Consider the following 27,500-nt stretch of genomic DNA (forward strand, 5'->3'; position numbering starts at 1 on the left):
ACTTTAACGTCATTGATTTCAGCCACTCCCTCTGTTCTCTGATTGGACGCAGACAATTTTAACGAAGAAAACCCACTAACATACCGCAGACCCAGACCTAGTACTGAAGGGAAATTCAAATTGAGCGGAAGTACTTAGGCGGGCGGAGCCAGGCTACATCACACCTGGTTAGGGGTGTGAAGATTCTCCCAGCTCATGATTCGATACACCATATTGGGTTCATGATTCGATATTATAATGATATTTTGAGCAAAACTTGAATGAAGAAAATGTATTACTGAAAAAATATTGTCGTTCATTTAAAGACACAAAATATGCCGAACAATGCCATTTGCCCTATATTTCAATTTCTGATGAAATTGTAAACAAGATGTGTTATAGTAACATGGTATAGACTTAACATCTTGTCATAAATGGCCATAAACAAAAGTGCAAACTTATGACCTTAAATAAAGTATGAAAAAAACAAGAATCTTTTTTTTATATCGCAAACCATTTTTTCGTCTCAACAATGCATTTTGTCACGTTTTAATATCGCGATATTTCGTGGCACAAAATTCCGTCACAACCCTACACATGGTGGATCATAAAGGACCACATTTGTCCCACACAAGCTTTGTGGGCCACGATCACCCAAGGGGCCCTATTTTAACGGTCTGAAACGCAAGTGAGAAGCGCAAAACGGAAGTAGCTTTGTGGGCGGGGCTCTGCCGCTGTTGCTTCTATACCAGCAGATATATGACTCTTGCGCCCAACGCAAATATAAAAAGGGTTGCCCTGAAGTAGCCTAATTACCCGTAGGTGTGATTTGGGCGTAACGTGAAATAAACCAATGAGAGTGCCATCTCCCATCCCCTTTAAGAGCCATGAGCGTATTTGAACCTGACGAGTTGATATTTTAACAGCACGTTTGCAGTCTCCGATGAGACAGATGCATGACCACATGAATTTCAAACTTCAAATGGCTCAGTTTATGGCCAAATAATATGGCCTAATTCACACATGGAATAGCGTTTTCTTCTACAACTTCCGAAATACTGTGTCGTCATGTAAATTGCGGCAAAGAAAACCTAACATACACATATGATATGCAGCATTAAAACACATCATTTCTTACCAGTATTGTATAGCCTTCATTATTGTTATCGACTTTTGTTCCTAATATGCATGTGTCCCCCCGCTAGTGTACTTTGCCATGGACTATATTATGCGTCACGTGTTTAGTTTGCGTGTGTTTAAACAGATGGCTGCACACACGCACGCCTGCATTCATTCATTCTTTTTAACACTCACCTGCGGTAAAAATATGTTTTCTCATGACCAAATACTCATTAATCCTAAAAGTTATGGGCTTGTACACGATGTCTGTGTCAAGAAAACATGTGTTTGCTGTACATTGTTTGCAGATGCATTTATTTAAGTACAACTTATTACCGCTGTATCAGCTGTTATTTCCCCAATAATTTAACCAACTTTATACCACGGTCTGCGGGAATACTCGATTCTGATTGGATGCAGGGTGTGCATTAACTCCTGATATACGGACACCTGGACAAGTAGTTCCGTCAAATTGTCTGTTTACCGTTCTCAATTAATGCGCTAGCTGGCGTATCGTCTCTAAAATAGTAGTAACCATAGCAACGGGAAACAAAACAAAGCTGAGCGGACTATAATACCTCCCGCTACCTCCCGTTCTAAAGTCGTAGCTATGGCCCGTCCTAATTACTGGAGGAGTGAACAACGTTTCCGTTGCATGAGAACCCAACGGGCGTGTAATGGTGGTTCCGGGTATTAGTCAGACCCTCAGGCGTAACCAGGCAAACAAATGTATGTTTTGTGGAAAACTTTATATTCGGATTGTAAAACGCATGAAAATATAAATTAATGGTCTTAATTTGGTCACCGTTGGTAAGTGACCGTGGTATAAGCGGGATAATGCCCTTCGAGGTGTCCATTATCAGGAATTAATGGACTTCGCGGAGGCAACCGTCCTCCGCTTCGCGTCGGACGGTTCACGCCTCCACGTCGTCCATTAATTCCTGATAATGGACACCTCGTCGGGCATTATCCCTTACTTATCATATACCCTAAAACGAGATTTTGTTTTGGAACGCTGGGATAAAGCCTACTTTGCCCGAGTTTATCATTACTGTTATTATTTTAAAGCATGGCATATTCTACTACAGTGTTCATTCATGCAGCCCCTATGGAAAAAAAATTGCAGTTCCGACCTTTCATGGTATGTCAAAATAGCAACACCAACTGCACTATCCGCTAGTGCACTTAGACAAGGTATTTGGCGGTCAGTTTCGCAACTGCTTTATCGATCTGTAAGATAGCACAATGTATCATTTGCGCCGGAACACGCCTCTGCTTTTCGCCAACACGCCTCTCAGGGCGCAAGTTTAGTGGCGCAGGTTTGCTGCAGGGGAAAATTGGCATTGCACCGGGTGCAAACTAGCGATACATGTGTCGGTGTAGAAAGTAAATTGCGCTGGATGCAAGATAGGGCCCATAATGTTGCTGTACCCTCATCTAGTCTGAGTACTGTTGAGTGAAGAAGGGTCTTACAAAAGTGGATTACCCAGGCCTGGTCTAACATCTACACTGGATAGCTTGTAGTTTACACATATCTTCCCAACAGCTACAAAACTACTATCCCCATCCAATCCATGCATTCCTCAAAAAGACAAGAAACTATCTCTGTATGCACTTCATCTTTTGGCAATGGAATAAACAGGATCCGAAACCTGAACTGGCCGGACAGCCTTCAGCCTATTGTAGGAGAAAAGCCATGGAAAACCTGCTGAATAAATGGTTTGAAATTGGATTGATATAGTGGGTGTGGTCATGGGCATCCGGCCCACCGTGTGGGAAGAAGAGAGGCAGATATTTAAAGCAGCGTCCGTGCTGTGGCTGGTTTCAGATGCATCACTAGTGATTTCAGTGTGAACATGATGATCCACAGCGGCAGCCAGGGAGGCAGAGTCTGGGAGCTGTAATCCCAGGTTTACACGCTGTAATGCTGCTGAATGCCTGCAGGCCTTACTGGCAGAGAGCGGAGACACACAGAGAGAGGGAGAGAGAGAGAGAGAGAGAGAGAGAGAGAGAGAGAGAGACAGAGACAGAGACAGAGACAGAGAGAGAGAGAGAGAGAGAGAGAGAGAGAGAGAGAGAGAGAGAGAGTGAGAGAGAGAGAGAGAGAGAGAGAGAGAGAGAGAGAGAGACAGAGATTAAGCAAGATAGAAGGGAAGAAAGATAGATAAGGGAAAGAGAGAGAGAAGAGAGTTGGAGAGTGAGATAGCCGAAGGAAGAGAGATGAGATGAAGTGGAGCCAATAGAGGGCGAGTAGGATTGTGGGACGACAGGCGGGAGAAAGAATGCTACTAAGCTAATAGCGAACACACACATGTAGTGGTTTTGCCTTTTGCCCATGAGGAAATCTTAACGTGCCATAGCACGCTAAGATCGATTTAAATCCATTGCCAACCGAAGGCTATGGTAGTGTGTGTGTGTGTGTTTCTTCCCTCTATTATGTTCCCTCTTGCTACTGTTTCTTTATGCGTCATTGTATGAGCTTTTGGTTGGAAGTTCCTACGTCACCAGGGGAAACAGCGACCATTGATGGTGGTGCACCCGGGAATAGTGAATCAGGAACCCATTTCAGTAATAGTCCCGTAAGTACAAGAACGATGGCCCAGCAAGTAGTCTCCCTCACGATAGAGAGGTATTTTAAGTACAGTCGTTTGTGTCCCCGTTGATGTATGCTTCTTTGTTCCATTTGTTTTGCTGCAGTCTATATTTCATCCTTTTCACATCTCTATTTTCAGTTCGCCATTGTGACATCCCTGGCGTAAGAGTACGGTAATCTGAATAACAGAGGGGTCTTAGAATCACTTCTACTTAGAGACATCTTTAATTTAGCAGAACGCACAGAGCCATCTATTACATCCAGAATGCATCGGCCTGGCTTTGCGGCTCACAGAGTCATTCTGGGCAATGTCAAATGATAAGGGATGGGATGGGGTAACATCAGGAACACTGATGACAAATCACAAATAATAATGATAAAGCACAGTATGACAAACAATGTCAAATAAACCTTGGATTCAATCATGGAAGGCTGCCTAAGAAGTGTCTTTGCCCATATTTAGGTGAGCGCTGCAATCCTTTTTAGGCTTACTTCTTTATTTTCTTTCTTTCTTTCTTTCTTTCTTTTTTTATTTACACAAACGCTATGTCATATGAAAGAGACTCCAAGGAGTCCAAACGGTACAAGAAACACACACAAACACACACACACATTTGACTGTATCACACACAAGCACACACACACACACAACACACAAACACACACACAAACACACGCACACACACACACACACACACACACACTTTACCGTAACACTTACTTCGTTCAACCATTTCAAACTTTATCAGCTCAGCTATTCTGATAATAATATATTATCTTATATTATATCTTAAATGTCTTTATTTTTTTCCAACCATTACATTTTTTTAAATGGTCTGCATGTTTACTCCGTTAACTCTGATTATACTTCTGAACTCGGTTCAAATATTTTCACTTGATTTAAGCCATTCAACATTTCTTTACGTTTTGAATGTCGCTTTATTAAAACAGATATGGAAGCTCACTTTGCATGAAAGCCCTCACCGCATTTTCTGAAGGAAATGCGGTGAGGGCAGTTTGTTTAAGACATACAAAAACGCTTCAGGCAAATTCCACCCGTTGTTTTTATTACAAGGGGGATTTGGGTCTGAGTGAGTCTATAGCACAAGACATAAAGTGATGGGTTTACAATAAACACTTATTTTGAAATACTTCTAACAATAAAGCTCTTATGGGGTTAAGCACGACCAGGAGAACTATCATTAAACTTATGTGTAATGAACTTCACAACTTCATAGTTGAAATGAGGCCCTAGTAATTATGAGAGCAATAATTGGTGGAAGCTCTTCCAATTAGCTCGGGGCCAATATTTAGTGGATGAGTGAGGAGGAGATGATTGGACTCCAGAGCAAGAAACACACCAACAGCAATCACTCATGTGCATTGTGATTCATGTGCTCAACCTCGCCGTATTGGTGGCTTCCTGTGCCCAACTATGATGCCTCTGTGTCGCTTAAAACCTAAGTCTATCTCAAGGGTCTTTCCATATCTATCCTATGTTTAATAATCCTTTTTCTGTCTTGTCCGTTAGCATCTGTGCTTTGTCTCTCTGTCCCTGCACCTTTTCCAAAATGTACAAGTCGATCAATCATAAAGTAAGTAAGCTTCCCGTGTCTTCGTGGTTCTGTGAGATTTGGCGCAAAGAACAAATCCCTCCCCAATATTTCTGGGTCATCAGGTGCCTTTTAGAATGTGACAATGCTGTGTTGTGCACAAATTGACACATCCTCCATCTGATCCATGTTGTTTTCAATGTTGGCAGAAATTGAAAGGAAAGAGGAAACATATCCTTCCGCCCACAACATGTGTCTTGCTTCGGAGCGGTGCACAGAAGTAAAGGCGGTGGTATTTTTGAGCTACGCATATAACCCAGATAATTCCTCATATACATCGGCAGGCTATTCATCACAGAATTATAATTCACCTACATGGCCTTTAAGCAACAGTTAACCTTTCAGTAGCAGTTGGCATTTAAGTATCAGTTGTCGCTTTTCTCAATTCTCTGTTAATTGGTCTTAATGTTCACTGCCCCTCTCAGAGGAAGCAGTTGATTAGGCATTTTATTTCTCCCTCACAACACTTCTCGTCTAGTTAGTATGTTCACCTCATCCAATCCATTCTCTCCATCTTCATTCCACTGAAATCTCACCCTCTTTCTTATTCTGAATAACAGTGCTTTCAAAGTGCTTTTCTCAGCTCTACCAAACCACGCTCTGGTGCGGTCTCTACAGGGCTTCCAGGCAAATTGTATTCACCCGCCTCCATGGTTTGTGTGCGCAATGTGAGGATACAACCTTGATCCCAAACCCTGACACTCTCTTTCAGTGTAGAGCCCCCTGCCTTCACCTTTTACAGCACAGTCACATGTGCATCGCCTCATCTGTGGTTGATACCCTGTCCCTTTAGCTCCAGCCATCCATTCATCCCTCCCTTGTCCGTCCGTTCATCTGTCCATTATGTGGTCAATCGCTCTGTGCAACTGAGCATCCATTCTACAGGGCGTACGGCACTCCATGCGTTCAATCATAATCATCCTTATAGTGCATCGTGTCCATGGAGCGTATCTCTACAAGGCTCAAAACACTATTGGTTAACAGCAACCTAAAGTGGTGGGGTCTAAGGGGAGTTTTGAATAAAGTGATCCAGTCAGCCTCCCTAATGTTTCCCAACCATTCACCAGTCTACCTTTCCGTCAGTCTTTTCACCCCAATGCCCCTTGAGAAGACGAACACTACGGTCAAGAAAATGACTTATTCTTTAGATTGCCCCTTTTCAACCGCTTTCAATAACTGGCTCCCTGTCCATGCGTCACAATATGATTTTTTTCCTTCTATAAATTGTTACACATTTCTATGCTCCTTTTTTTACCGTTCCATTTTTTTCTGGTCGCTCCCAGTGAGCGGTCACAACAGGGAGCTCAGTAAAGACAGCTGCCAGCTGGCAACACATTGCCTTTCTGCATGCCATTCACTCTCTTCCTTTTGTCCTTTTCATCATATTATTGTTGTCTTCTCCCCTCCCTGATCTTTTTGGTTCAGTAGCAACAGGGCAAGCCCGTTTATCTCAGAACGGCCGAATGCCGTCCTGATTGAGGTCCTCTCTTAATGATTCACCAAAACGAACAAAACTGTTTCACGCCTTGTGTTTGTGGGGGATGTGTCTCCTAATGTCGTAATTGGTTTTGCAAACATTGAGTCGTTGTTACATACCGTACCTCACCTCCAATAATAAGCTAACATGGCACCCTTCATTGCTTCTTCAAATGGCACACACTCATAAAACAAACAAACAAACAAACAAAGAAAACAGCCCCACAGCCCAGCCAGTGTGCTCCTCCAACGTTGGTGTAGTTTTGTTGCTGCGAGAGCAGAGAGCTCTATGTTGAACTGGTGTGGTGTCTGGCTGCCTGGGGAATCTACCTTGCGGGGCTGGTCCAAACACAGATAAACAGTAGCATGAATTCTAGCTGTTGGCTGGCGCCTGGTGATCCAAACAATGTTTATTTTTTGTCTTTTTTTCTTTTTTTGATGGCACAGTGGATTCCCTGATGGGATTCGTGTGAAACCAGGTAATGGTAAAATCTATAAAAGAAGGAGATTTCCGGCCCTTCTTCTTCTGTTGTTTTTTGCTCTCTCGCTTCATTTTCTTTTTAATATCCTGTCTCTCTTTCTCTCTGTCTGTCTCTCCTTTTTAGTCTGGCTGGTCCTTCTCACTCTCTCTCCATCCCTCTCTCTGTCTTTTTTGTTTGTAACTTGTCTCTCACGTACACGGACAGAACAAAACACTCTCCCAAAAAAATACAAAATAAATAAACTAAAAGTTGCTTCTGTTCTCCAGGGATAGCCTGTCAGGCTGGATCAGTGTCCAGTGGGCTATGGTCACCCTGAATAAAAACCTGCCAGCCAGTGTGTGTGTGTGTGTGTTCTGTGTGTGTCTGTGTGTGTGTCTGTGTGTGTTCCTTCTTGTCTGCCAGGATACTTTGACTCTGACATCAATCTGGTTTCACAGCCTGTATGATATTCAAAAGTATGAAAACTTAAATAAGAACAGATGATGCCTTACAAATATATATAGGCTCCAAAGATTATGTCTGTTTAACTAGATGTGTTATCTACACAAAAACAATATTTCTGTTTCAGCGTAGACTACAAATCACGCAGAGCTGCCTGCAAGATTCAGACTTATCACAACATGTCTCTCTCACAAAACCCTTACTGTTCACAGAAAGGGCATTGAGTGCAAATAGTTTTTTGATGAACAAAAATAAGAAAGCGGGAGGTTATCCATAGCCGTCTTCAGATTTTTTTGCCATAAAATGGCGTGGAATTGCAAGCGAGAGGGATACAGAAAAAGAGATAGAAAGGGAGAAAGCATGCCCCCATCTTCTCACTCAAATGTGTTCCACAGTCTGGTAATTTGTTATTTCTCACCAGATAATGGCATCTATCTGGGGCCTACATTAAAGCAGATTATAATCGAATGTGAGAGGCAGCAAAAAATGGATGCAGCCCAAGGAAAGATACAGAGAAAGGATAGAGGGGTTTCTGAATGGGGTCTTTGAACCAAAGATTTAGGGATTTGTGTGCGTGTGTGTGTGTTTGTTTCTGAATGAGTGTGTGTGAGGGCGTTAAAAAGCTTATAAAAAGACTAAACAGACAAAAAATGACTTGTATCAACACTAATAGAATAGGCCATTTAAACATTGCAACACATTAATGAATTCATTAGCATCCAGACGTTATCAAACTATCCAATGCGTTGTATGTAGAACATCCCTCCCGCACCATAGATGTGCAAGCGTCCATATCTTCAACGGAAATAGGCTTCTGTCACATTAATGTGAGCAGACAGCCTTGCCTTTAACAACATCACATGGTTAACAAAACATACAAAGTTGTGAGTGTGATGGGGAGAATGCAAAAAGATTATAATGTCAACTGTCAACATCTGAGAGGCATCGTCATACATAAATAATAATAAAAAAAAGTGCTCCAAGGAAATGGTCAGGAACCCCAAACAAACGTGACAAGTTTTGCGGCTTCCTGAAAAACCTTCTCTCTAAATTATGCTATCCACACATGTATTTTTATTATCTTACTGCTTGTTGTTCTGTATCTCTTGCAGTCAACACACCACATTCTACACAAAACACACAAACACACCCAAGCACACACACACACACACACACACACACTCGCATAGTCTCAAGCATCTGTGGGGAGGTGATGAAAAAAAGCGATGAAAATCAACGATTCCCTTTGACTTTCTGTTAATCTTAAACCCTCTCTCGTTTCCTTGTTCCCTGATTTCCCTTTCCCCGTCTCTCCGTCTCTCTCTCCCTCTTATGCCCCCATAGAGCCACACGTCGTCCTCTCATCTTCATCATCATCATATCATTCTTTCTCTCCCTCTAACACACACACACACACTTCACCCCATCTATCCCTCCATCTTTCCATCCCTCCGTCTTTCCCCCCTCCCAGCTCAACCGTAGAAGGCACACTTCATGGAGACGCAGCAGCATCAAACTAATAGGATGGAAAATAGCAGTGGAAGTATAAATCCCTTTTCCCTTTATCTTCCCAGGTGTCATCCTGCATTCTTAATTTATGGCTGAGCATCCCCCACCTACGCCCTCTCTCTCTCTCTCTCTCTCTCTCTCTCTCTCTCTCTCTCTCTCTCTCTCTCTCTCTCTCTCTCTCTTCATCTCTGTCTGTCTCTCTATCTCTCTTGATCCTCATTGAACTTTTCAATTTAATCAGTATTCATTCGATGTCACATGTAGGCCAGCTTTGTACCTCATCCCGAAAGTTTGTTTATTCCGTTTATATCAACAGATCCTAAAAAAAAACCTGGCTCATACCCACCATCTCTCCCCCTTTCGTTCACGTGATGGCTGCTTCATGGTTACTGTGGTATCTGCCTCCACTCACACTGCCTCACTCACACTGGGATGAGTAACTGGGGCAAAAACATCCGGAATTCCAGGGTGAGAAAATGTATTGTTTTGGTCTCAAAAAGGACATATAGTTTAATGAGTGAGATTGAGAAAGATGGAGGGAAGTGAGATTGTGTGAGTGTGTCTGGGTGTGTGAATTTGTTTGTTTATGCATGTATATGTGTATCTGTGTGTGTGTCTGTATGTGTGTCTATCTATGAGCTTATGCATGATTGTATGTGTGTGTGTGGGGAGTGATCCACAGCACATGGTCATTTGCCTACAACCGTGCACACGCATGTCAGAGCTATTAGTGATGTGTTAGCGGACAGGGTCATAATAGCAGCACCTTTAATAAATCTGTCTTAATCAGTGAGGACATGCAATGAAATGAATTGTTTCCGCAGCCGACGGCCGCATTATGGGGAGGTTCTGCAGGGGCTGTGTGACCCTTTCAAAGTCACTTAGCGTAATTTACCGCACATGTCAGGTAACACTGCAGATGGTAATTGCGACTGACCTCAATCTGAGAACATTGCACTTTATGAGTCACAGAAAGATGGCAGGGACGCCATTCTCCCTTACGTCTAATGGGAAAGTGTTTGTGTGTGTGTGAATGCATGCTCACAAGAGAGCATGCATTGTTTGAAAATGTGTGGGTGCAGGCTTTGCATTTGTAGGTGTGTATGTCTCTGTGTGTGTGTGTGTGTGTGTGTGTGTGTGTGTGTGTGTGTGTGTGTGTGTGTGTGTGTGTGTGTGTGTGTGTGTGTGTGTGTGTGTGTGTGTGTGTGTGTGTGCGTGTGTCTGTGTAAAAGAGCGTCTGCCTGTTGTTCATACGTTTTACAGAGCTTGAAGGAGAGCACGAAAGACAGCAAGCTTAATTGATGCTCCAAGAGGAACCCTTGTTGGCCTCTTTCTCTCTCCATCACTGCAGGTGAGGTACAGAGGGATGTTCTTGAAGGAATGATGGGGACGTGGCGACAAAGCCTCCACAGTTGCTATAGTCAACATTGCAACGTATTTATCTCAGTATTCATCCACATATGTGAGGCGCTGCGATATGGGGTGCGCCGGCCAAGCTCGTTCCCTGATTGGCCGTATTGCCGGCAAGACACAATGACTTTGTCTCAATTCAGGGGACGCATCCTTCGGAAGCTGCATTTAAAGACCGCTTGCGTCACAGCGGCGCGTCAAGGCTGTCCCATTTCGAAAGTCCCTTCAAATGCGGCTGAGAAATGCAGCCTTCTTTTCACGGATTTGAAGGGTCCACCAGCTGGATCCTTCACGGCCCAACGTATCCAAAGATCCATTGGATTTTTTCAGAAATGGCGTCGGGGACAGCGGAAGGGGCAGTTGCAGCAAATTACATATTTAATGACAAAACTATGTAAAAACATTATTTTATTCAAATAAAGTTGGGACTATTTTGAATTTGTAACTTTATTGTCAAAGTTCAATGACATTTACGCAAACCATATAACGTTAAACTAATTAACGTTAAACTAATTAACATTATATTTTATATAATTATTATATAACGTCTCCAGATTTCTCCTCCGCCGCCCGGTTTGAACCGCAGCTGTCAGGGTTGCTAGGTGACAGTAGCGGCGCGTAGTCACGTAAGGTAAAGGGTGTTAACGGCTTGTTATACAAACGCAAATGCTCCGTAGGCCAGACCGTCTCATTTAAAAACATTTGTTCAGCCTTCGGTCCGGCCTTCACGGTCTACGAAGGCCACACCTTCATAGACCGCGTCCTTCGAAGGATGCGTCCCCTGAATTGAGATACAGCCAATGTCCCAGTGGAGTAAGCTCGACCCACATGACATCTGACCTCTGAACTCTGACTGTATTATAGTAGGTGACTTCAGATGGTCATTAAGGGGAGATGGAACCCAGTCCAAACGTTCTGCAGGGACGGATCATCTCAGCCACTGAGCAATCCTGCCCCCTCCACAAAGAAGAATGTACTCACGGTAGTGTTGTCTGTTTCAACTGTTTGATATGGGATATTGCAAGGTTTTCAAGACAATAGTCTATGGTTGGTGGTCTTTAGAAGTCTGAAGTCAATGCATTTGGTGTGGAGAATGTTCTTTTGATGCATGGATATGTTATTCCTCAACATTCTGAAATCATTACAGTCCTGCGTGCACATTTGTTTGATATGTGATGGTCATGGCCTACTTTTGGTTTCTCAAATCAAATATTCTCCTATGACTCACCCGCCATCATCGTACTGAGACTATCAGGGGAATGAAGAATTACAATATCAATCACAATCACTTCTTCCCCTCCACTATATTCACCCTCATCTCTTCTCATGCCCTGAGATGTCCCACTTTACCCGTACTTTTGCTTGGCAGACATATGCATATGAATACCAATTCCCTACTTTTTTATTGATCAACCTTTCTGATTCCTGGCTCCGCTTAACACTGGCCTCGAACAACACCAGCTGTCTCTGTTTTTCTCTCTCCACCTGCCTCCTGGCCCTCCATGTTTGCCTCCCTCCCTCCCACCAGTATAACTCTAACGACGTGTACTCCTTCCTGGATCGACTCACGGCCCTCCACAACGCTAATGGAGCAATCACACACGTGGGGGATCTGCTGCAGCCACGAGAACTGCAGCAACAGAGCCTAGCATGCCTGCAGACCGAGAGAGGGAGATAGGGAGAGAGAGAACTATAACAAGATAGAGAGAGAGAGAGAGAGAGAGAGAGAGAGAGAGAGAGAGAGAGAGAGAGAGAGTGGAAATAGACAGAAATATTAAGATAAGATAAACAGGTGGTGTAAGAGAGAAAAAGAGAGAGATGGAAAGCAAGTGAGAGATATAGAGAAAGATGGGAGAAAAAACAGAAACAGAGGAAAACAGAACTATAAAAAGAGAGAGCGAGAGAGAGAGAGAGAGAGAGAGAGAGAGAGAGAGAGAGAGAGAGAGAGAGAGAGCGAGAGCGAGAGAGAGCGAGAGAGAGAGAGAGAGAGAGAGAGGGGGGGGGGGGGGGGGGGGAGGGGGGGGGGGGGGGGGGGGGGGGGGGGGGGGGGGGGGGGGGGGGGGGGGGGGGGGGGGGGGGGGGGGGGGGGGGGGGGGGGGGGGGGGGGGGAGAGAGAGAGAGAGACTGCTATAGGCCGGGAAGAGTAATGAGGCAGAATGCCAATTGTGACACGTTGTGCTGCCAATAATTGTGATTGATCCCAGGTGTGGGGTAGATGTCTGTTTGCATGAGGGGGTTGAGGTTGTGCTAGTGTCTGGGTTTGGAGGGGAGTTGGTTGTCAAGAGATGAAAGAAAAGTAGATTAACTAAGGGATGAAGAGTCCACTGTGATGTCTTAGATACAGACGTGATCGAATGCTGGGAATAAGAGAGAGATAGAATAATAGAGAGAGTGAGAGTACGAGTGCAAAAAAGATATATACGGTATATAAACAGTTAAATCCAAATTAACTTAATTTGCCCAAACCTCCAAAACAACCAGATATAACTAGTACTTTTGTGGGGGAAATTTGAATACAACTGGCTGGGGAGTTTGCATCGGCAAGAAGCAGAAGAGTAAAAAAAAAGTAAATGTTTTCCATGAAAAAGAGGGAAAATGTCATATATGTACGGTAATCGTTTGTGAGTATTTTTCTTCTTTTAAGTCTATGAATGCTACCAATTTGTTTCATGCATTGTCTACTCATTGATTTTCCATATTTGTTTCTTATCTTTTCAATGCTTTGGCAACACGTTTGTTCATTTAAATGTCATGCCAATAAAGCTTTGTTGAATTGAATTGGGGACAGAGAGAGAAGGGGGGAGGGAGGGAGGGAGGGAGGGAGGGAGGGAGGGAGGGAGTGAGAGAGTGACTAATAGATAATAGATGAAAAACACAAAGCGTACAAATGTTGAGATGCTGATGATAACTATTATAGGGACGGCGATACGCTTAAAGCCTAAAGACATATACATGCATATAAACGGACGGGAACAGGAGACAGAAGGACATTGCTTTGCTTACACAGAAGAAGTGACTGGATTTAGACTGGAGTGAATCTCAATAGGTGAGAGGGCTAGGGAGGGATTTTTAAGAGGATTAACCAAAACCTAGAGTGATTCAGCATGGAATCAGTGCCTCCAACAGCATGCCCATGTTCTGCTCCCACGCACACCCATGCGTGCACGCAAACAAACACACACCCAAAGGGAAAAGAGTCTGGGAGGCCGAGAGGTCTAGAAACAGGAGCGGGAGAGGGGACAGGGGACACAGAGAGAGAGAGAGAGAGAGAGAGAGAGAGAGAGAGAGAGAGAGAGAGAGAGAGAGAGAGAGAGAGAGAGAGAGAGAGAGAGAATGACATCTGCCTGCAGAATATATGAAACCAACAATATTTTATTTAAAACAAAGACCAAATACCACTTCCATACAACATATGTGTGGTTTAAAACCATCAGCCATGTTTCATACAAGATGCATATGTTGTTAGAAGGACGTGGGTACAAGAAAAGTACATTAGACCTCCAATTAAATAATGAGAGAGAGAGAGAGAGAGAGAGAGAGAGAGAGAGAGAGAGAGAGAGAGAGAGAGAGAGAGAGAGAGAGAGAGAGAGAGAGAGAGAGAGAGAGAGAGAGAGAGAGAGAGAAACATAGAGACAAAGACAGGGAGAGAGAAAGACAGGGAGAGAGAAAGGCGACTGTCAGTCTAAAATGTTTCTTTCATGATAGGTCATTGCAAAGTAAACCTGTGCTTTCTGTGACGGGTGAGGTAGAAAATAACAAGTAGGATTTCTGCCCTGAGCGTAAATGAAAAACACCCTCATTTCCAATCAAGTATACAGCGGAACAGTTTTTCTCCTATCTGTCTTCAGAGAATAAAACAGAAGATTTCACAGAATTTCCGGGGGGGGGGAGGGGGGAATAACAACAGACAAGACACTGGCTATGGGATGTGAGAAATATTCCCATTAAAATCTAAATCCACATCAGCAACACCGGCCATGTCCTACCTCGGTCTTAACGCAACTACTTAAGACGCAACATGTGACAAATCATGTATCTCATTAAAAGTATCCCTTTCATTTCTGCACAATTTTGTCAAGAGCTCTCTGTTGTGGGAGCAAGAACAGAGGAAGAACGGAACCATTCTGTATATTTCCAGTGAATTACTCCGATCTCTCTGCAGAATTATAATCCTCGGCACACTTTCGCTTAATCCTACCAGGAAACCATCAAATGATGAACAAATGTTCTGCGCAGTTAGGGAGGCTGTGACAGGAAGACTGTATAATAGGCGTCTAGATTGCCACTAACGCAATTATGCTCTCTGATTAGGGAATTGCGTCTTAATGTAATTACAATGCTGTTTAAAGATTTATTCTGTCTGTAGCAATGTGCTGCCTTGCTGTGTTGGTGTCTCATCATGTTAGCCATAACCATAGAGCCCAATCTCCTTTGTAATCTGCAGCGACCTCTCCAATCATCAGATCAAAAAAACAAACCAGCTCCTTGCTGATGCTGTTGCTCAAGCTGTACCCATGTTAACTATCTTCATAAGTAACAAACGACTCAAGTCCAAGTCTGCAGGCACAGGTGATGGTTGAAGCAGCTCCCGCTAGATAAAGCAAGCTCTGGCAGCAGTCACATGGGAACGTTTACTTTCAGACTCATGGTTTTTTACAGTACACACACACGCACCCTCATCCTCACCCACATGAATTGTTACCAAGCGGCCGATCTATATTTCCAACTTACACTACAATGCTTTCCAAATCAGAGCCACGTGTGCAAGACCTGTTGTTTCAGATACGTCTGCACATATTACTATATTACTTCGCTTACAATGTCCTTCCTCCTATTTTCCAATCGATTTTCTCCATCGATTTTATATCTTTTTATTTTAAACTTATTTTAAACTTTCTTTAAGAATGATTGTAATGATGAATGTGCTATGTGAAGGCTTTACAAACATAGAATAATAATTTTAGGGGTTAAAAATAAAACGTTAATAAAGAAAGAAAATTGTTTTTACAACTCATACACTGTTGAGTACAAAAGTCACATGTTAAACTATTGAAACATTTTGGTTAAAATAAAATCACAAGAACACTGTTATTTTTAATTTGTACGTTTGTGTTTATGTTGTTTCTGTGTGTGTTAGTGTGTGTCTATGTGGCTTTGTGCACGCGTGTGCTGTTTCTTAGACTAGTCGAAAGCTAATCAGCGTACTTAATTATTAAATACCACTCGTTCATACTACGAAAACACTAATCAAATAATAACTAACCTTAATCAAGCAAACAGTATATTTGATTGAGGACTACAGGTAAACAGAAAGAAGAAGACACATTTTAAAAGTAAAAGGATAAAGAAAACATGACTGAAATATTCACATTGAATAGACAGACGAAGAATTACACGTTGATACATATGCAACACAAAAGTGCTTTCACTGTTTTTCAAATGGTGAAATTGCATTACATATTGGTTTCTGGTTCGACGAGCATCCATTTATGTAGAGTGTAACAGAACACTATGTCGTCGCCGGAATGCAATTCATGAAGGCAAATTGCTTCCCTTCCTCTGCTACACCAGTTCGACCACAGACCACAGACACCCAACGAGACACCTCAGCAAACAGACGGGGATGAACAGTATACGTTGAAGAGTCGGCGACTTTAAAGGTCCTCCCCCCGCGCTGTTAAGCCCCTAATAACAGTACAGTCGTTGAATCGTAGCCCTTCACAGAAAGTAACTCGGGATAAGTGCCACAATAAGGGCCCTTTTCACTCACCCTGCTGACGCCTCGGCCCCTGTCCTCTCCATAGTTGGTCCCCAGGATTTCGAAGAAGATGTTGGGGTTGGTTCCGTTGTCGGTGAACTCCAGGAAGCTGGTTAGACCGCTCACGCCAAACTAGGCAGACGATGAGAAAAAAAATAATTATTTGAAAAACTAGGAATATGGAAAACAGTTTGACTCTGTATTTCTCCTCCTACTTCTTTTGACTCTGTATAAATAAATACATATATGATATACAGATATACATGGTGTCAGCTTAACACCTTGGGATCCCCTGAGGTAGTGTGAACAGTTAGCAAAAGTGACTCTGTGTGTTGGCTTTAGGTTAGGTGCAACTTCACCTACCATGCATAGTGGAGATGGATCACACTACGAGTGAGAGTTAGTAGTGTGCCGGTGCCGGTGTGTGTGTGTGTGTGTGTGTGTGTGTGTGTGTGTGTGTGTGTGTGTGTGTGTGTGTGTGTGTGTGTGTGTGTAAGAGATATAGAGAGAAAGAAGAAAGAAAGAAAGAAAGAAAGTGAGAACGTGAGAAATGTGTGTGTTCATGACTGCTTTCAACTCTGATATGGTTGTCTGTCTTTTTTTCCGTTTCTGTGTCTAATGCTCCAATGGATGGGAAAGTAATGCTTCAAAATACGAATCATCCGAAACAAATGCCCTCCAAGCAACTTGTCTAGCAGGGTTATAGATATAATGCTTTGCAACAAGGACCATCCATTAAGAAGAACATCACACTTATTGGTTCTGTCCCCAGATGTTATGCATATCATTAAGATATCACATCAAGGCATCTATATCATTTGGGTTAGTTTGCACCAAGGTATTCTAAAGGGTGTGTCTTTGCAATACTCCTTCATAGTGTTCAGCATTTCATTATTTTAATTAAATCCAAGGCCCAGTGATACGAGACACATATGTCCGTGTTCTGTCCCGGGGTCCAGAAGAGCATGACACTGCAGATCATATGCTGAGAGCAACCAGCTTCCTACACCCAGGACACCACAAACTACGTCTGATCCGAGAGCAGTACGGGTAGTTATGGCATGATTCCATCTTGTACCGCTGATCCAAATAGTAGTCTGCACTGTAGGTAAAGAGCGCCTTTCAGTGCAGGCTCAATGCAAGCCTATTTGCAGCCTTGGTTGCCTGGGTCGGAGGTCCTGTTTCTCAGCACTCAGAAATTGTTCCTTGAGAGGATGATGGTCATCCTGTGGAGCTAAGAGGTGTTGAAACGCTGCTGAGGTCATGCTAATAATCTGCTCAGTGTGGTCCGTTCCATTGAGTGGCAGGGCATCAAACAAGAAGTGAGAAAAATGTAGGTTGACATGAGGCTATTATGGAATTAAATTAGCGACTATATAGAATTTACATTTTTAAAGGCCACCGAACCTAATCTAACATTACTTGCGCAAAAACACACAAACACACACACACACACACACACACACACACACACACACACACACACACACACACACACACACACACACACACACACACACACACACACACACACACACACACACACACACACACACACACACACACGCACACGAACACGCACACATACACACACAAACCCGTACAGGCAACTTCATCAGGGCAGTGCATCAAGTCGATTTGTTCGCTTGTAAACCAAGCACAGGTAAACCTCGCCTGATGCGGTGGATTAGCTTTCATAATTAGTTGGTTAATTGATGCTGTTGCAAGCCATTCATAACAATTATCTTTCTGGTAATTGTACCTCTTGTCAAGGACAAGGGAGAACAGGAGAAGAAAAAGACGATAAAGTTTCTATACTATCATTATTTCTTAGACAACACTTGCACAATACGGCCATATAGGTAAGAGTAAAGGAAGTCTTCAGAAAGAAAGATTAAATGGATGAAAATATGTGCTTCTCTACTACGTACAGAGAGATGGCCGGCTCTTATGGCTTATTCAGAAAATAAGTATTAGCTAGTATAAATCAAATTGGCATTTATTTAATTTAATTGCTTACATTTTGTTAAACGTGGCAGAGATTTTAGACATGTCTATTGTTTATAAGCAGGCAAAAATTGGCTGCTGAGAATGTCACGTCAATGTCTGCAAGAAATAATTTGGCGTTTTCCATTTCCCGAAAAAATATGAAGCCGTTAATTCCAAATGGAGTTACAGTTAGTGGCCTGGATATGAAAACAGGACCCATCGCCATGTCAACAGAAATAGAAACCAGGGCCTTTCCTTCTTCTTAAAGTAATAATGCCTTAAATGCCTTTAAAAGGGCAACAATTGGAGTTGTGTTACTCAGGACAGAGGAGTAATAAGCGGTAGCTGTGTGCTTCCACATTAAGGCTGATCTCCCACTACTGCCCAGAACCATCAATTAATGTGTGAAAAAAAACAGGTAATTGCAGTTTGCGAGGAGGACCGGCAACATCAGAGGCCGGCATAAACAATGACAATGCTCAATAACGCTGGCGATTATTGCTATGTGCGACATTTTAATGTGACTTTTAATGTTGTCATTAATTAAGGGTGTGTATACGAAGGAGCAATAAACCTATAATTCCACAATCGAGGAAATTGAAATGGCCAAAGGAAAGGGCAGGGTTCGCGGCATTCAAAGACCGGCGCTGGTAATAGGATATTAAGCCTTGTGAAACAACATCCCGGGCAACAATGTTATGTACATTCCAGCCTAGGCAACAATGTTTCGTTAACTATCCGAATGACATACTGTTTTATTGACCGCTTTGCACAAGCTTGATGTGATTGTATCTTCCCAGAGGCATGATGGTGGATCCCATGGCAGCCATTTTAGGACATGGCTGGGACTGGATTCAAGAGGTTTGTCTATAGCGATTCACCATGCATTCACACATAGGGTCCATAATCAGAACATTGTAATCTGTATGATATCTATAAGCTACAGGTGTGTGTGTGTGTGTGTGTGTGTGGAGGGTAGTTTTATTATTTGATTCATGTTTTGTTAATATTGACAGATATTAAAAACACATAAGCTATGTATATACCTAGATATAAAACCTTTTAACAATGTGCAAAGTGCTATGCATAGTGAGAATGAGGGTTATCATTTTAAGCATACTTTTAAATTAATATTAAATCAAACTTAATGAAAACAAAACAACATTAATCATAAGGTAAATGAAATTGCACTATGCAATTGTAGAACAAAAATAAAATGACATATGATGCATGCTAAGAATGCTAATTAACTATTTTTAGAGGGCTTGTTTAATGGAGAAGCTGACAGATCAAATTGAGAGAGAACATTTGTACCACGCTTTGATTGATTAATTAGGAGGAACACATTCGCAAATTCACTAAAGAAATTTTAGCTTCTGAAATTGACATTTCAGAGTAAATCCTTTGCACAATGTATAGCAAGCTATTCTGGAGGATTCGATAAAAAACAAAGATAAATGATACATGAATGAAAGGATTTGTAAGGGACAGGTTTCAAGTCATGGTAATGTGTGGTTTCTGAAAGTGTGGTCTTTTTGACATCTATTCACTATGATTTTATAATACTTTTTGCTTTACTTTGACTCACCATTTCTCACTCCTCACTTTAACATAATGCCTTACAAAGAACTTATGTGACTTATTTGGAAGGAGGGAGACCTCCTAGATGTTCTGTTCTCAAAGGTTCTACATATTACTCGAGTGGTTTGAGCTTGCTCATAGGTGCTCAGAGTCAACTGAAGTGGTCTCATCTATCGCGGGCCCCGTGAATTCCTTTGAGTCCCGGTGATTAAAGTCCTCCCAAATAAACTTGACTTGCTTTGGCCTCGCAAGGTGCAGCTGTGAGAGCCTCCCTCCAGTAGACAGGCAGGGCCCAGTGAATCACAATGTTGGGGGCAGATTACACGGTCGCCACGGTTGTGGAAGGTTGGACTGGATGGTGGAGGTGACTCAGCCTCCAGAGAGGTAAATGAACATATCATACTCCTACTCTCTCTCCAGTACAGATACGTGCCACGGTCAGGTCAACAGAGAACACACTGGGGAAAAGCTCTCAGTTATGGGGCTTGTCTGGCCTGTGTAGGCAACCAATACCTTATGCATCTTTTGAATCCCCGTTGAGGATATGGCATTGTTAATGCTAACACACAGCATTGCCGGTGCACTCGTACATACCTTTTTAACAGTGTCCAGCATGCTCTTTCCTCCCTGCCAGGGTTTGGATGTCTTTCTGATACAGCTGAGACTGGCCATGCTGTGCCACTTCCTGTCTTCCAACTTCTTGTGGAAGGTGTTGGCAAGCAGCAGCACTGAATCATAGATGTAGCGGTTTGTGATCTACAGAGGGAGAGATAACGACAGAATATATAAAGCTACTGTACATACATGCAGCATGAAGATGTGCTAAGGCGACTCATTTGAATCCACCCCCCTCTTTGTGTCCTATGACCTAGCCCTGCCTCGTGTTTTTAGGACAGCACTTCTTCAGAAACAGACACAGAAAAGTATGCCAATGCCATTGCCTTTTGCTTTGCCCTGAGTTGGAATTAATAAGCCACAGATTTATATAGACTATAAGCAGTTTTTTTAAGTAGACTTGGTAGCCTTGCCTTGCGTGTTGTTTATATTACCATTTCATTTATATATTTAGATGCATAGTATCCCAAGGGCACATGGCAAGCAAACAGACCTGCACACACACACACACAACCAACGACCCGCACACTTGTATACAGCTTTAAGGATGACATTCATTAAAGGGATTGATAGGTCCTCCGGTGCCACCAGAATAAAAAAAGAGATAGAACGAGAGACAGAGAGGGTAGGGAGAACAGTTAATTGAGTCAGTGATCGATCGCAGGACGATTTACTGATCCTGTTGTGCCCATGTTAATGAAAGAATAGTAAACAGGCACAGAATCCCACACACAAATGCAAAAGCACAAACAAAAACTCCTTCCAGAGATCAAACATACATTATGTAGAAAGAAAACATGCACGCACACATGAACAATAATCAAAATAAATGATCAAAAAATAAATATATTTTGAAATATGTGTGTGAAATTACCCTCTTCACTATCCCTGTTGGAGTCGGTTAACAGATTTTAACATATTAACAGAATTATAGATAAGATAGGATTGTGTTAAATCATCGGATTGTGTTAGAGGATATTGGATTATTTTAGATGAAAAGGATTAAACACATTGTCAACCTCACACGTTATTTGTTATTGCTTATTAACAGTGATAGTGTTTATTTCTGATTAGATAATCCTGTTTTGCGACTGGTATAAATAATAATCAAACAGAATGCTGTGACACTTCTCACATGGGGACACTGAATGTTCACTATACTCTTTTCTCAAAATAATTTGAAAAATCGAGAGTGCTAATAGCCATGTCAAAAACAGAAAGGCAAAGACAATTTGAAGAGACAATTTTGGTTTGACGAACTAACAAACAACCAAGGAGTTCATCAGCAGGAACCCCTTGGATGTTTGTAACCCTTTCAAAACATCCAAGGTCTCCTTTCCTTGTCCCAGCTATTCACCAAATGTCTACCAAGTGTCTGCTCTCACATCTTCCGGCCGGAGGTGGCCCTGCCTAGTGGTGCTTGAGGAGAAGTGGCTAATGCAGAAAATAATCATCGGGTGTTTCTAGCAAGCGAGAGCAATTTCTGAGAAGCTGAGCTACGAACTAGGTTTGGCCATGAGGGGCAAGCTTCCTACTGGAATGATATAACCTAGCTTTGATAAAGTTGCTGTAGCACAACCTTTCAATGGGCAAATGAAGAGTGTATTGTCTTGTAATGGGTTGTCATTGTTTGAAAGGATGTGAACGTGTTTGTGCATGGTCTAGCGCTGATGAATACGTGCTTTGTTTCTATGTGTCTGTTTCTATGTCTAATGCTCCAATAGGTGAACAAGCACTGTCTCAGAATATGCGTGGAGGATCAAATGCGTGCATGTCTGTGTGTATATGTGAGTGTGTGGCCAGGTTGAGCTGACATGCTTCATTGCAGTGTGAAATTGTGTTTTTTGTGTGGTTCTCTCGCCTCACTGTCCTTCTCTCTCTCTCGCTCTGATTGTGTCTCTCCCTCTTGCTCTCTGTGTCCCTATTTTGTCCATCCTATGTTCCAGCTGACTTTGTGATTCCTACTCTCACCTTCACTTTCTGACCATGATGCAATCCCTCTCTCTCGCTCTCTTATTCTCTCTCCCTTTCAATCAAAATATAAATTAGAGTTTCCCCTCCTTTCCTATTGCTTTCTCACTCATAATCGAATCAGTCCCCTACAGTGAAATTAAATAAGTAGTTTCAGAAAATTATATATGAATAGTTAATTAACATTGACATAAATCCATAGAAAATAAACTGTCCATGTCAACTGAATGTTGATCATTCATAATTCTTTCACAAAATTTCTTCCTCTAGGGTGGTGAGCGTCGACATAAATCAACAATGCATTAATTCAATTTTCTATTTCATCTTGACAGATAAATAAAAAATAAATCTTGTGTTATTGCCTCTCCGCTGCCTCTGATGGCAGCGATGTGATGCACGTACAAAAGCGAGTGAAAAAAAAGATAATTGTATACATACGATCCCTGGGGCGGGGGTGGGGGGGGAACGCATCAAAAAATTAATAAATAAATGAAAAAGAAAAATACAGTGTCAAACATGGAAACCAGGGCAATGCGTTTATCTATTTATTTATTCTCTTTTTTTTGTATGTTTTCACTCAAAATATGTGGTCTCAGATGAATGCACTCAGGGTGGGACTAATTTCTCTTAAACAAATTATCATGTTTTGTCTAAAAAGCCTGAGAGGCATGACTGTGGCGACAAATCACATCAACAAGCCTTGCATAATCAGAAAATTCTCTATTCCCAAACCAAAGAATGGGGCGAAATGAGTGCCAGTCCTAGCATTGGGTTACAGTTTCAGGTTAGCGATCTTAGGCTACCTTGTCTTATCCACAAAAAACGTACATTTCAAACTCAGAGTACTGTGGAAGGATTCAAAGATTGAACTGCTCGCACCAAAGTAAGCTATCTCGAAAATACCAGGGGCCTAATTTATTAACCTTACTTACGCACAGATTTATGCATAAGGCAAAGTATGTAATTAACCAAAATGTACTTATCCAAGCATTCAAAAATAATCTAGTGGTAGAATAGCGATATAAAAAGCAAAACGCAAAGTATTTAAGATCATTTTAAAGTATGCATTAAAGGAGAATTTCACTGGTGGAGACATGAATCTGTATTGAAAGCAGGTCATATATTTAGTCGAATAGTAACATACATTTCTAATTTGGTGCCTTCTTGACTGAGAAAAGTCAGAAAAGACAGCATGAGACAACTCTCATGCTGTCCCTGCAGCATGAGATGAGCAAGAGAAGTAATTGTTGCCGTTTGCGGAATTCCGGAGCTCTACATCTAAATAATATAATATTATATAATATATAGGTATCTACGGTGGCGCTGAGCATTCACCAAATAAAAAAAAGTTTCACAGCTAATGTAGCCGTTAGCACACTCAGGATCTCGTAATTACGAGATAATATCTCGTAATTACGAGATAAGGATCTCGTAATTACGAGAAAAGATCTCGTAATTACGAGAAAAGATCTTGTAATTACGAGATACGGATCTCGTAATTATGAGATAAGGATCTCGTAATTGCGAGATTAAATACGATAGCGTCGGATAGCGTCATCTTTGCCGGCCTGCAGCTAGCCAGCAACGTTATTGATGAATGAGAGGCGTGATCCTTTTCTCGTAAACGAGATCCTTGTGTCGTAAATATGATATTTTATCTCGTAATTACGAGATCCTTATCTCATAATTACGAGATCCGTATCTCGTAATTACGAGATCTTTTCTCGTAATTACGAGATCCTTATCTCGTAATTACGAGATATTATCTCGTAATTACGAGATCCTGAGTGTGCTAACGGCTACATTAGATGTGAAACTTTTTTTTATTTGGTGAATGCTCAGCGCCACCGTAGGTTTCTATATAATATAATATAATATAATATAATATAATATAATATAATATGATATAATATAATATATAATATGATTTCACGGCCAAAATCTGTCAACTAAAACCGTCCACAGTGGATAATGTGCTTTTTTTGCACAGCAATCTAAAGAACCATGCCAAACCACAGATACTGTAGTTTCCCAGCGTTCCATCTAATGTGTCTAATTTTCCTTTGGGTGCGGGTCGGTCGTCGGTATCAATTTATAGCGGGTCTGTCGAGTGCGGAATGTAATTCGCAGGTACGGTCGGGTGCGGTTTTGCAAATTAAGACCTGTGTATTGATTCTCAGCCATGGTGGAGAAGGAATTGGGGGAAGAAACGTTGGCTTTGACTCTGTGAAGTCCAGATTGAACCGCGACTTCAGATTGATGTGGAAGGACCAGAGACATCGGAGAACCCGACGCAGTCGTTTATTCATAACATCATCCAGAGGAGCACACAGCTTAAGGCTGTGAAATTATATATCATAGATGTCTATACATATTACATTTTATCATTTAGATATAGAGCTCCAGGTCTCCCGCAGGAGCTCTCGGAGTGTTCTAGAATATCTTATAGAACACGGTCATAAGCTGTGTCTCGGATGATATCATGAATAAATGACTGTGTCTCTGGTACTACATCATTGCTTCTTTAGCGCTCGTGTGATCTACCGGTCACACTGTAACGTCAAAATCTCTACCGTAGCAAAAATTCACACCTGCATACTCTCGATACTGTTTTTACCATACACCCCTAAGTCCCACCCACTGGCAATGAACTGTAATAGGTCTGTAACGTCAGTTGGTCCCAATACAGATCTCTCCCGTCTCAGGGGAAAATGAGGGAATGAAAAATATGAATGGGTTTCTAATGATACAAAGCTTAGTGGAAATGGGTGAAGTTTCCCTTTAAGCAATCAACATCCACTTTTTTTTACTTGAATGAGGGCCCTGGACGGTTGATTTTGTCGGAGGGATACTTGTGGATTTTGCCTTACTTTTATCAACAAACACCACAAACACCTATCGAGACTTGTCTCCTGTTTGTGCTACACATATAGTTGAGGTCTGCCTTTTTCGATGCTTCACTTTAGCCCGAGGCACAAAGAGCCAAAATTTCGATTGATATTTATAGCACGACCCAAAAGAGAACTGAAGTAGTGAAAGTAGTCGGGCTGTTATGTCTTTTTACTGCCGTCTTTTTAGATGTAAAAAATCAAAATAATAATTTTGCGTCTGTCTCCCTTGTGCTTCTAGCATTATATCCTTGTATTTTATCACTGCAACCTGTTAGCAATTGCCCCGGCACATCAAATCGTTGGTTGTTTCAACAGAGCGGGGAACAACCACTTAATGCAACCAATTTCAAACTATTCCTGATGATACATTATTGCTATTGTGCTGTTTGTACATTCTATAGGAAGCAACAGATAAAGTCGCACTCATGAAGATCTTCAAACGTTTTCTTGTAAATAAATATCAGTTAAATCACCATCTATCCGGAAGGAGGAAAAACACACAATGATGATTCAGCCTGTGGCCCACTTGATGAAAGTCCTTACATTTGAAGTGTTATTAACGTTTCAATTCAAATCGTGCTACGCGTCTGTCTCCTCCGTGCTCACCTCTAGCTGCTGGGACTTGGCGTTCTTGGGGTCGCAGAGCGCCCCGTTGATGCGGTGGTTGTGTTTGACGCAGCGCTGGGTGTCATTGGGGGGCATGGGGAACGTCTGCCGGATCACCGTCAGCCGACCGATGGACTTCATCACCAGGTCTTGCAGGTCGTAATCAGAGATCTCCTACAGGAAGGAGGGGAGATGTCAAAGGAGGTGTGGGGTAAAAGGGGGCAACAAAAAAAGAGGAATCTGTTTTTTCCATAGATAGAGTGGTTTGTAGGACAATCATTCTCAGATTACTAATTAGTGATTTTGCACTTTGATTTTGTGCAAAACAACCTACGGTGAACACAGGTATATTGAATGGTTGTCCAGGTCTGGGTTAGGGATCTTACTGAAGGGTGCGTACACAGGGTGTGCACAGATTAATTAATGCTGCCTCATAGACCTTTTGTATTCCGCCACTTTAGCCACTAATATACCACTGTCCCATGACATCACTATAATCTTCTCCAAAACCGGCTCGTACTAATTACGAAAGGAAGATGGACAGAAAGGGAAGAGAAACATATGAGAATATAATTATGTAGGTGTGTGTGTGTGTGTGTGTGTGTGTGTGTGTGTGTGTGTGTGTGTGTGTGTGCAATGTTGTGCCTGAACGCGTTCATTGAACGATAGTTCATGAACTCGTTCATATTTTGGGCGAACGTGAACGGTACGTGCTGTACTACTGCATGATGAACGTTACTGTGAACTTGTTCATTCTGGTGTCTGTGCTTGTTGCCGGAAACGGAACGGGAGGATGTTTATGTTGGTTGTAGTCTTTTCGCACGGTTCTCCGTCCCAACAGTAGGGCTAGAACCAAGCGAAAAGGCTATAACCAAACGTGAACACCCCCCCCCTTTCCGTTTCCCGCCAACGAGCAATGAGTCTTCCAAAATAAATCAATGGGGTTTACAAAATGCGCTAAATGTGCAATAAAACACAATAGAAACTGTATTTTGCTACAATACTTGATTCAACCACTCTATTTCATCCTAGACAAACCAGAAAGTTCAATGTTCAAAATACCGGAAAAAAAAAAAATAGCTCCCAGCAACATATTGAAAAACAGAACTATGAACTAGTTCATCTTTGAACTGTGAACTTAGTTAAAATTTTTGAATTGTGAAAATTTGTGAACTGAACTTTGAACTAGTTCACGTAGAAAGTGAAACACTGTGTGTGTGCGTGTGTGCGCGTGCGTGCGTGCGTGCGTGCGTGCGTGCGTGCGTGCGTGCGTGCGTGCGTGCGTGCGTGCGTGTGTGTGTGCATGATAGGCTCATTTAGTATCCAGCCCGTGTGTCCTTGAACGCTTGTGGGAGGATTCATGGCTAATTTTAGCCGGAGGACACACTCTCTCCTTTGCTCTCTATTCCTCTCTATTTCTAGCACTCTTACTCCCTCTCTCTCAAACTCTGCTTCTCTACCTCTACA

General features: G+C 42.2%; 1 protein-coding gene across 1 annotated transcript in view; it reads right to left on the minus strand.

Moving 5' to 3' along the window:
* The window catches only part of grid2 (glutamate receptor, ionotropic, delta 2), a 472,475-nt gene that overhangs the window by 93,825 nt on the left and 351,150 nt on the right, over positions 1-27,500 (minus strand). Inside the window, exons 6-8 of the mRNA XM_056591936.1 lie at positions 26,034-26,207; positions 20,545-20,706; positions 16,393-16,512 (exon numbers count right to left, since the gene is read on the minus strand). Of these exons, the coding sequence (XP_056447911.1) occupies positions 16,393-16,512; positions 20,545-20,706; positions 26,034-26,207 (456 nt within the window). The remainder of the gene's footprint in view (positions 1-16,392; positions 16,513-20,544; positions 20,707-26,033; positions 26,208-27,500) is intronic.

The sequence above is a fragment of the Gadus chalcogrammus genome, chromosome 6, assembly GCF_026213295.1.
Source record: "Gadus chalcogrammus isolate NIFS_2021 chromosome 6, NIFS_Gcha_1.0, whole genome shotgun sequence".
NCBI lineage: Eukaryota > Metazoa > Chordata > Actinopteri > Gadiformes > Gadidae > Gadus > Gadus chalcogrammus.